This window comes from Heloderma suspectum, chromosome 1 (genome assembly GCF_057233095.1).
Source record: "Heloderma suspectum isolate Gila_16-S chromosome 1, 16-S_ref, whole genome shotgun sequence".
Taxonomy (NCBI): Eukaryota; Metazoa; Chordata; class Lepidosauria; order Squamata; family Helodermatidae; genus Heloderma; species Heloderma suspectum.
The window spans coordinates 257,667,951-257,678,915 of NC_139458.1; the positions used below are offsets into that span (position 1 = coordinate 257,667,951).

General features: G+C 43.4%; 1 protein-coding gene across 3 annotated transcripts in view; it reads right to left on the reverse strand.

Moving 5' to 3' along the window:
* Positions 1-10,403, reverse strand: part of LOC146358989 (uncharacterized) — a 48,955-nt gene extending 38,552 nt beyond the window's left edge. For 2 of the 3 annotated variants that reach the window (XR_014787160.1, XM_084830515.1), the window contains exons 1-2: positions 10,292-10,397; positions 8,150-8,182 (exon numbers count right to left, since the gene is read on the reverse strand). Coding sequence is in view for 2 of the 3 variants with exons in the window: in XM_084830515.1 (XP_084686641.1) it covers positions 8,150-8,182; positions 10,292-10,345 (87 nt within the window). In the remaining variant the exon portion in view is untranslated. Of the gene's footprint in view, positions 1-8,149; positions 8,183-10,283 lie in introns of all 3 variants that reach the window. The other variant, XM_084830525.1, reaches the window with a different exon arrangement.
* Positions 10,404-10,965: the final 562 nt, after the last annotated feature.

The following is a 10,965-nucleotide window of genomic DNA, read 5'->3' on the forward strand; positions in this document are numbered from 1 at the left end:
GTTTTCCTCGATTTCTTTGCATTGTTCATTTAAGAAGGCCTTCTTGTCTCTCCTTGCTATTCTCTGGAACTCTGCATTCAGTTGGGTATATCTTCCCCTTTCTCCCTTGCTTTTCGCTTCCCTTCTTTCCTCAGCTACTTGTAAAGCCTCCTCAGACAGCCACTTGGCTTTCTTGCATTTCTTTTTCTTTGGGACGGATTTTGTTGCTGCCTCCTGAACAATGTTACGGACCTCCGTCCATAGTTCCTCAGGCACTCTGTCTGTCAGGTCTAATCCCTGAAATCTATTCCTCACCTCCACTGTATATTCAGAAGGGATATGACTGAGGTCATACCTGAATGGTTTAGTGGTTTTCCCGACGTTCTTCAATTTAAGACGAAATTTTGCAAGAAGCAGCTCATGATCTGAGCCACAGTCAGCTCCAGGTCTTGTTTTTACTGACTGTATGGAGCTTCTCCATCTTTGGCTGCAAAGGACATAATCAATCTGATTTCTATATTGACCATCTGGTGACGTCCATGTGTAGAGTCGCCTCTTGTGCTGTTGGAAAAGAGTGTTTGCTATGATCAGCATGTTCTCTTGGCAAAACTCTATTAGCTTTTGTCCTGCTTCATTTTGTACACCAAGGCCATGCCTGCCTGTTATCCCGGTGATTTCTTGACTTCCTACTTTAGCATTCCAATCCCCTATGATGAAGAGGACATCTTTTTTTGGTGTTAGTTCTAGAAGGTGTTGTAGGTCTTCATAGAACCGATCAACCTCAGCTTCTTCGGCCTCAGTGGTTGGGGCATAGACTTGAATTACTGTGATGTTGAATGGTTTGCCTTGGATTCGTACTGAGATCATTCTATCATTTTTAAGATTGTACCCCAGTACTGCTTTTCCCACCCTTTTGTTGACTATGAGTGCTACTCCATTTCTTCTAAGGGATTCTTGCCCACAGTAGTAGATATGATGGTCACCTGAATTAAATTCGCCCATGCCTGTCCATTTTAGTTCGCTGATTCCCAAGATGTCGATGTTCAATCTTACCATCTCATGTTTGACCACCTCCAGCTTACCTTGATTCATTGATCTGACATTCCAGGTTCCTAAGCAATATTGTTCTTTACAGCATCGGATTTTCTTTTCACCGCCAGACACATCCACAGCTGAGTGTCCTTTCGGGTTTGGCCCAGCCGCTTCACTCTTTCTGGCGCTACTTGGAAATACCCTCTGCTCTTCCCCAGTAGCATATTGGACACCTTCCGACCTGAGGGGCTCATCTTCCGGCGTCATATCTTTTAGCCTTGTGATACGTTCCATGGGGTTTTCTTGGCAAGAATACTGGAGTGGGTTGCCATTTCCTTCTCCAGTGGACCACATTTTGTCAGAACCCTCTGCCATGACCTGTCCGTCTTGGGTGGCCCTGCACGGCATAGCTTATGGCTTCACTGAGTTACGCAAGCCCCTTCGCCACAACAAGGCAGTGATCCATGAAGGGGCAGTTGTGTATGAAGTGATAAATTCAGTCTCTAATATAGCCACTAGGTGGCATTATCATAGCTGCAGTTGAGGGTAAGCTGGAGATTTTCTCATGCTTGGGAGTTTGCTTCCCTAATGACAGTAACGAATATGGCTCCTCTATCGATGGATGCCCTGTTGTATGTTTCAATGTCATATTTGGGTAGACCACGCCCTATATAACTGCCATGAAGTACTACGGTGATGATTCTCTGTGTGCTGTTGCAGCTATGCAAACCTTTCAGATTGTAATGATTTCTAGAGGGTATCCATCTATTACAGCAAAAACAACAGAGTCATGCAGCACCTTAGAGACTAACACATCTATTTTGGCGTAAGCTTTGCAGTACATCTGAAGTGGGCTATAGTCCATGAAATGTGTTAGTCTTTAAGGTGCCACAAGACTCTTTGGCACGATCTGTATTGTACATTTCTTTTCGGCCCCTCCCCACCATTCCGTGCTTTACAACTGCTTCTACGTTCCTGATATGTTAGAGCAACAAGCAAACAAAAACTGTTTGCCAACCCTGATTTTAAAAAAAGACATACTCTGAACACGTGCAAACTGTAGCACCATCATAACTAAAGGAATAAAATGGAGTTTGCTTCTGCTGTACCGACGCAGAACACCTTTACTTGGAAATAGGCACCATTTCATTGTAAAAGAGAGAGAGAGAGAGAGAGAGAGAGAGAAGAATAATATATTGTTAAAGCAAAGAAACAAAGCATCTGCAACCATGTACCTGCCCGGCTGGCCCTTCACTATAAAATGTTCATAAAATAGGAGAGAAAGGATGCTGCCCCGGTGGGCCCCGGTATGCTCACGCTTGCGCAGATGCTGACACGTAGCCTGTTTGCTCCTGGTCCGAGAAGGTGCTGCTCTCTGGGTAGCACTGGGGGGGGGGACTGCAGGGCCCTGGACTTCAGCCCCCAAAGTTCAGGCCCAGTGGCACCACTGGCTTTTATCACTGATGCAAGCACATGTACATCAGCAGCTGCCACAGTTGGGCTACTGGGTGAGGCTGCAAATTTGTAGTTAATACGACCCAGAGATTGGGCTGAAGTCACCATGAACCATATGGAACCGTTTTGAGCTCCTTGGAAGAGGAGTGGCATACAAATATAACCAATAAATCCGAGATGTGCAGCCAGCACAAGCTAATTATTCATTAAGTGAACACATTGTTCGCTAGTGATGCTAATTTTGTCAAAAGAGACAGAAGTTTCAACAAACTGGCTCAAAAATGTCTTTAGCAGAGTTTGCCAAACCCCACACGGAACAGCACTTGCTGTTATAACTAAGCAGCCCCATCTTTGACTTGTTTTCCTAGGGGAAAGTCTTGAATATTACTTTTGTGTGGATCTCCTGTGTGTAGCGAGGGTTTGATAGTGTTTGAATAAAACCAGATAAAACTACTCCTGTTTTGAGCTTTTTACTATTAATATTAATCCTTCCTTATTCTTATAGAATATCACCAGGGTGAGAGGGCTTTTTATGTTCTAGGACAAATACACTCAATATGCAGACAAAGGTCTTTTCAGAGAAAGTACTGGATCCATCATACCCTGAAAGTAGCGGGGGGGGGGGACCTATACAGTATATATCCAGATGTGAAGGGGTCTCTGGGGTAAATTCCAGAGCAACAAATTAGCAATTGCAAAATAGCAAAATAGTATTTCTATTTTAATATAATAAAAAAAATCTGTGTAGCTCTGAATGGGTACATTGTATGTAACTGCAAGCAGTGTACTTGATTTCAGTGAGATGCTCAAAAACTGTGATACAAAAATTAAAGTACATAAAATATCCCATTTCAATACACATATAGTTACTATCCACTTAAAACCCATTTGGGTCATTTTACTCTGTCACAGGAAAATGCATATAAAATGGACATAGAACATAAGAGCCATGCTGGATCAGACCAAAAGTGCATCTAGTCCAGTATTCTGTTCACACAGTGGCCAACCAGCTGTCGACCGGGAATGCACAAGTAGGACATGAGTGTAAAAGCACCCTCCTGCCCATGTTCCCCAGCAACTGGTGTACATAAACATACCACCTCTGGTACTGGAGGTAGCACATGGCCATCAGGACCAGTAGCCATTGATAGCCTTTTCCTCCAGGAATTTGTCTAACCCCCTTTTGAAGCCATCCAAGTTGGACTTTTCTGTAAATACGGATATCAAAGACTCACAATTCATTTTCAGAAATATGGCTCAGATTCAAAGCACCATGCATGATGCCCTGCACCCTTTCTTTCCCGCTCCTCAGAAGCAACTCCTAGTGGTTGGGGTTTTTTCCAGAATGGCGTGTGAGACGGCAGGCTACAACCGGGGGGTGGAGGGGGTAATCAGCAGAAATCAGTGCCCCCCACCCCACAAGGTAGAATGGGAAGTGCCTTCAATTTGTGCACAAGGCAGTTTACATCAAAGCCTATGACTGCATTCAGAATGTGACTGTAGGATTACACCAGGATTCAGTTTAACTTTGGTGGGAATGGTGGAGGGACTAGAGGAGAATTCATGTGGGAGAGGGAGGGGCAGGGAGAGGGTCTGAGTGACCCTGTGGCCCACTCTTCAACTCTAAAACATAGTTTTATTGTTAGGTTTGAACAGCAACAGAGTGTTGTCTTCTATTCTGTCTTTTAAATAAGAACTTTTTTTCCAGTCCTGCGTTCCTAGGCCACAGAGTGAATGCAGACATTTTCACATAGTTTTCTGGGCTCTCCCCCACACTCCCCCCTGCAAAGATTAGGAGTGAGCAGTGAAGTGGCTAAGTTTGCTGATGACACCAAATTATTTAAGGTGGTTAATATAATAAGGGATTATGAAAACCTCCAAAAGGATCTCTCCAAACTGAGAGAATGGGCATCCAAATGGCAACTGCGGTTCAATGTAAGCAAGTGTAAAATGATGCATGTTGGGGCAAAAAATCCCAACTTCAAGTATAACCTGATGGGATCTGAGCTAGTGGTGACTGACCAAGAAAAAGATCTTGGGGTTGTGGTGGACAGCTCAATGAAGATGTCAACCCAGTGTGCGGCCGCTGTAAAAAAGGCAAAATCCATGTTAGGCATAATTAGAAAAGGAATTGAGGGTAAAATAGCCAATATGTGCCCTTATTCAAATCTATGGTGCTGCCTACTTAAATACTGTGTCCAGTTCTGGTCACCACACCTACAAAAAGGATATTGTAGAGCTGGACAAAGTACAGAACAGGGCAACTCAAATGATCAACGGGCTGGAGCATCTCCCCTGTGAGGGAAGGTTACAACGGCTAGGATTGTTTAGCTTGGAAAAAAGGAGGGTAAGAGGAGACATGATAGAGCTGTACAAAATTATGTATGGTGTGGAGAATGTGGATAGGGAGACATTTTTCTCCCTCTGACATAACACTAGAACCCAAGGTCATCCGATGAGCTGATCAGTGGGAGATTCAGGACAGGTAAAAGGAAGCACTTCTTCTCACAGCGCATAGTTAAACAATGGAATTCGCTACCACAGGATGTAGTGGTGGCCACCAATTTGGATGGCTTTAAAAGGGGGTTAGACAAATTCCTGGAGAAGTCTATCACTGGCTATTAGGCTTAAGGGCTATGTGCTACCTCCAGTATGAGAGGCAGTATGTCTATGTACACCAGTTGCTGGGGAACGTGGGCGGGAGGGTGCTGTTGCACTTGTGTCCTGCTTGTGGTTTCCTGATGGACTCTTAGTCTGATCCAGCATGGTTCTTCTTATGTTCTTTCAGAATCGCAATCAGGAACTAAATAAATAAATAAAAGCTTTAAAAGGGGGGAGGGAGGGAGACAGCGTGCATTTACTTTAGCCACGAACATTCATGGTGACACATAGGCTTCTCTTGAAATTGTTGTTGCATTTTCAGAGGGAAGGTGATAGAGTGCAAGCAAAATGTCATCTCAAGCAATCAAGTTCAAAGCAACATTTGGGATGTTATGCCGCCTCGAAGTATTTCTCCTGCATAATGTCTCTTCCCTGGTTTGTGATTCATACCGTGCCGGGGGGGTGGGTGGGGGGTGTCTTTTTGGTCACTGTTTCCCCTTTCAGCTGTAAGTCACATCAAAGCAGGATCTCACCTGGAAATTCTTCTGTGGGTTTTGGAGACAGGTCATGCTCAGTGGAATGTGAAAAGATGTTCCCCAGGATTGTTGCTGGAGGCAGAGCGAGAAGCCTTAAGAAGGCAGGGCAAGTGAATCATTAATCCTGTCACTTTCTATACATTCATATCTGAACCTTTTCCTTCCCATCCAAGGATGCTTCATGTGTTACTTTTTCAGACTTTGAGTGTTAATACTGTGTCAAAAAAAGCAAAGAAAAAAGGCTGTAAATTGTCCATGGTGCAGCTAGTGTTTGATCCAGGTGGGAAAGCCATGCAGACGTTGGATTCCCATTGAAGTGAGATTCACTTGCTTGGTTGTTTGCTCTTTCCAGTGTACCTGCTTGGTCTCGTAAAAAGTAACCGATGAAGGCTGTTCTCCTAGGGCTAGTGCCCTCGAGAGGAAGTGTAAGCTACCATCAATGGGAGACATAAGGCATTGTTGCAGAGAAGTAAGCTCTGTCTGTTTGCCTCTGTGTTGGGTATCTTCATGTATCAGCAGACAAGTCACCCAGTTGGAGGATTTTACTCGCTTGATCTGGTGGTTAATGACTACTTGAAGAGCAAATTGTTCTGGCCGCAGTCACGTTCCTGGTGTCTTGGGTGTCTTGATTTTTACTGAAGGGGCTGTGAAGGAATGCTTCTGATAGTGCCCTCCCTTACTAAGTTTTTACCACCATTTTATGGTTATTTGGGGGAATGGGAGATAAGGATTGACTGTTGTACACATTTCCTATTAGCAAGCTAAGTTTCTTCTGCCCCAGTTTTAAATGAGAAAAATTTTGCACCTGACCTAACTCATTAGGAGTTTCACTTAGGATTCTTCCTGAAAACTGCTTTTCCTAGCATTGCTGATGTGCATGAACTGGATAGGGAGTGCAACGATCCCTGTTATGATAACTGCTAGTCCAAATGGATGGAACACGATGAACAGCTCAGTGGCTTTGAAGGTCCATACCTACCATCACTGCTCCAAAGCCCCCTGCAAGGAACTACCTCTTCTTTGAGGAGTTTCCTGTTTTGGAGCTCTGGTTGCTGGAAGAGTTTTAGTCAAGAATGTGTCATTCAAACCATATTTATAAAAAGCCTGTAGGATCCTTACAGGAATTTTAGAGTAAAATATATGCATTATATTGGGCTAGGTTTTTTTAATTGAAGTTTTAAAACAGATGCTGTTATGAACTAATATATTTAAAAGATACATAGAATCATGGAGAGAAGGAGCCTTAGAGTCCATCTAGTCCAGCCCCTTGCTCAGTGCAGGAACTATCCATTCAACAGGTGAAACAAATAGTACACACTATTTGTGTGGCCTGAAAAAATACAGATGTGTAGATCCTAACATGCAGAGTTTTGCCTTGTATGACAGGCATAAATCATGAGTGCCAATTGAGCATCAAAGTTGTGAGAAGGTTTCAATGCAAGAATAAAATCGGGTGAAATCCAATATTGTGCAATCAGATTTCCATTCGTGCCACAGGACTGTCTCCTTCCCCCTGCAGAAGTCTGTGCCCATCCTCAAATATGCTCTGCAGGGCTCCCCAACCTCCCAGAGCAAATTTTGGGAGTGTGTGGGAGGCTGCAGGGAGGAGAGGGAATTCTGTCAGTGGGAAGGGCTAATTGGATCCAACCATTGTATGAACAAAGGGAGGAGTGCACCAAAGATACTCCTTCCCGGTGTTGCCGTAGAGCTGGCCCTGAGCTAACTGGAGAGGGATGGTGTCACTTTGCTTTCTTCTTCCATGTTACGTTGCTCTGGGTCTTATTAAGGTACTCCAGCCTTCCCCAACTTGGTGCCCTTCAGATGTTTTGGACTTCACTCCCATCAGTCTCAACCAGCATGTCCAATGGCCAGGAATTGTGGGTGTTGTAGTCCAAATCATCTTGAGGGCACCAGGTTAGGGAAGGCTAAGGTACACTCTCAGCATGGTACTCTTTAAATCAAAGGGGAGGGAATCTGATAACATAGATTATCAGGCTTCAGGGAGAGCAAATTGTGTTGAGAACTATCATTGTTTTGACTGTTCAAAACATGAGGCGAACAATTACAGCTGGAGGAGACAATCCAGATGTCTAAATTCCAGATTACTCACATTTTTGTAATTCTGAAATAAAACAGCAACTTCCTTCACCTTCCAAGAGGAATTCAGTAAAACAATGGGCGGAAATAGTTAGCTGTGGTGCTAAACATGCAGGTAGGTCTGACTTTCTCAGATCCCCGTCATCCCCAGATAGACTTTTTTTTTTTTTGGTAATGATTTAAATATTTCTGATCAGATAAAGGAAGCCGGCTTTGCTTTGAACAAGGATGATAAAAGGATGGAAACAATGTTAACTCTTTCTCTAAATATTTTGAGAACATGAAGCCCTTTATGTACCATTAGCAGTAGGTGTTCCACTTGTTTCCAGTGTTGTTTCATTATCTACCTATTTCTTTTAACATGAAACAGTGCAGAACTAATCCGAATGACTCAAACTTAAAGATGACTTTAAGTACTTAAAAGGATTTTCTTGCCAAGAAGCACATACCTGGTTCCTTCTTTTGACTGCTACTTCGCATCTCTGTGTAAATGGAGAGGAAAAACATAATTAACCTGTTTAAACATTCAGGTGGAAATATTTGTTGCTCTTCTTGTTAACAGCTTGGTGGAAACTGTTGAACAGGAGCACCAATTCCAATAGTTTGCAGAGGAGGTAGATTCTTCACATCAATGTGACATTTGTTAGCGCTGTAACAGAGCCTACCCTTCTTGGAACGAGGGAGGGGCTGCAATTAATAACTTTTTTGGAAATCTTTCAGAAGAGTATAGAAAATCTATAGATTGCTGAGCTTGCCTCTTGCACTTTTTAGCAGTCATTTTTCTTTTATGTGAGACCTGAAAGATTTAGGATTACTTGGCATAAGCTTTCCTATCACATACTAAAAAAACCCACAATGTGTTCTTCACTACTAAACATCAGTGGTAGGTCTTCATCAACTCCAAAATGTACCCATCCAATGATCTTTTGTCAACACCATATGACAGCAGAGCCTCAAGTATGAGGGTCAGGCTGTGTAGCATCCCACTCTCCTATGATTCACTGGACCTTGTGACACGGAGCTTTTCTACACGAGCCTGTTAATCTGCTGTTAATCCACTGTATCTGCTTTTGGTTTTGTTGCAGAATTGAGATCCGAGCACTAGCCAAAGAGCATTTCCTTTCCTGCTTTTCTGCTGCATAACCCCTAGGTGGCACTGTGGTATAGTGGCATAGCACAAATACAGAAGTGGAACTCATGCTTTCTTTCACTTTCACAATTAAATGTCGCATTTTCCCTGCTCTAAAAAAAGTTGCCTAAAGTGCTGGTTAGGCATAGAAGTGAAACTGGAGGGTCACAGCATCATCTAAAGAACCTGCAAACAACCACGAGTAGGGAATGATGAGCGCATGAGAAATCCCTTGTGTAGAAAAGCTCCTGCGCACAACCACAGTCACATCACCACAGTTACTATTGCCTAATGCAGCCTTCCTCCAGATATTTTGGACTTCAACTCCCAGCATTCCTGACCATTAACCATGTCAGATGGGACTGATGGGAGTGGAAGTCCAAAACATTTGGAGTGCACCAGGTTGGGGAAGGCTGATCTAATGCTTCTAATGATCATATCTATGGCACAATGCTTTGCTATCTTGATTACATTACCCTCCCAGAAAGCCTGCAATTAAAGGACACGTCTGATTTCATTTTGCTAAAGGGAAAATGTGGTGACGAAATGGTGACTTGCTCTAAGTTTACATGATGAATCAATGAAAGAATAGGGTCTCAAACTTGGGTCCAAGTTCAACTTCCTGCTACTTGATTGCACTCAGTTTTGTTTTCTATCTTTCACTCAAGATGTTGTCTCAAACTGTCTTGCATGCCATTCATGGAGCTCTTTAGAACAGAGGTCTGATCTGGTGTATAAGACAACTTCCTACGGTGGTTTTTGGAAACATTGGTTCTGTTGCTACTACTGTTAGGGCACAATCCTATGCACATTTAGGCAGAAAAATGTCCTACAGCTCCCAGCATGACCCAGCCAGTTGTAGGCCTTTGTTCTGTCTAAATATGCATAGACTTGCAACCTGAACCACTTAATTAGGGCCAGCAGTTCTCTACATGGGTCTGCGATGAAATTTCTTACCAGAGAAGCTTTGGTTTGAATTTAGGGCAGCAGCTGAAATTTCTGCCCCCAAACAGGGGCATTTTGGTGCTTAGCGGGGAGGGTGTGGCAAGAATCACTGCCAGGTTCACAGAGCGTTCAACTTTAGCAGTGACAGCAGCTTCTTTCTATCCATTTTTTCTGCTGCAGGCAGTGGCAACTGCAACAACAGAGCTTTCTCAGTGGCTCAGTCTCCCAACATTGTTCTGAGGGCAGGGCAAAGTGGCCTTCATTTTGCCCAGGGAGGGAGAGCCATCATCCTACCCTTAAGTATGCCCTGAATGGCACTGCACATGTCTAGTATATATATTTTGAGCTGATGGTAAATCTTGATGGGAATTATATGGTACTGCTGCCTCTTGTTAGAAGGGCAGTTAGCAGAGAAAGGCAAAGCAGAATGAGTGTTTACCAGTCCCACAGCACACAAAATAAGAGTCCACGCTCTTCTTTAGCAAAGGAAGAAAAACAGCTTTACTCACAATATTACCTTGCATAGAATGCAGGCACAGCGTAGGGTTTCAAAAAGATTTGTTCGGTCCATTTCTACAACACCAGCAGGCCAGAGACAGCAAGCACATCATGTGCTTCCAGCAGTGGAGGAAGGGGAGGAGCATAAAGGAAGCAATCCCAGAAAACCACCCTTTGGACTATAGAGCTACTGAAGCTAGTCTATGGTCACAACGTCCACAAATTGACTAACCACAACCTTAACCCTTCCCCTCCCAAAAAACTTGCAGAGAAGGTTGTATTATTCCCAACAAATCTTTGGACTCCTCTGCAGATATGGTTTGCTAGGTCATCTAATGCAGGGAAGTCTGATACTCCATGGAGCTTCCATGTGGAAATTAGAACAGGTTTATGGAAATATTTTTCAGAGGGGTAGCCGTTTTAGTCTGTTGAAGCAAAAACAGCAAAGAGTCTTGTGACACCTTAAAGGCTAACTAATGTATTTATTCTGGCATAAGCTTTCGTGGACACCATCTACTTCATCTTTCGCAACTGACGAAGTGGACGGTGTCCATGAAAGCATATGCCAGAATAAATCAATTTGTTAATCTTTAAGATGTCACAAAACTCTTTGCTGGTTTTTGTGGGAATAGTCCTCCATTGTAGCTGCACAAAGTGGTCACAACTATTTTGAAATGCATGTACTTGCTTCTG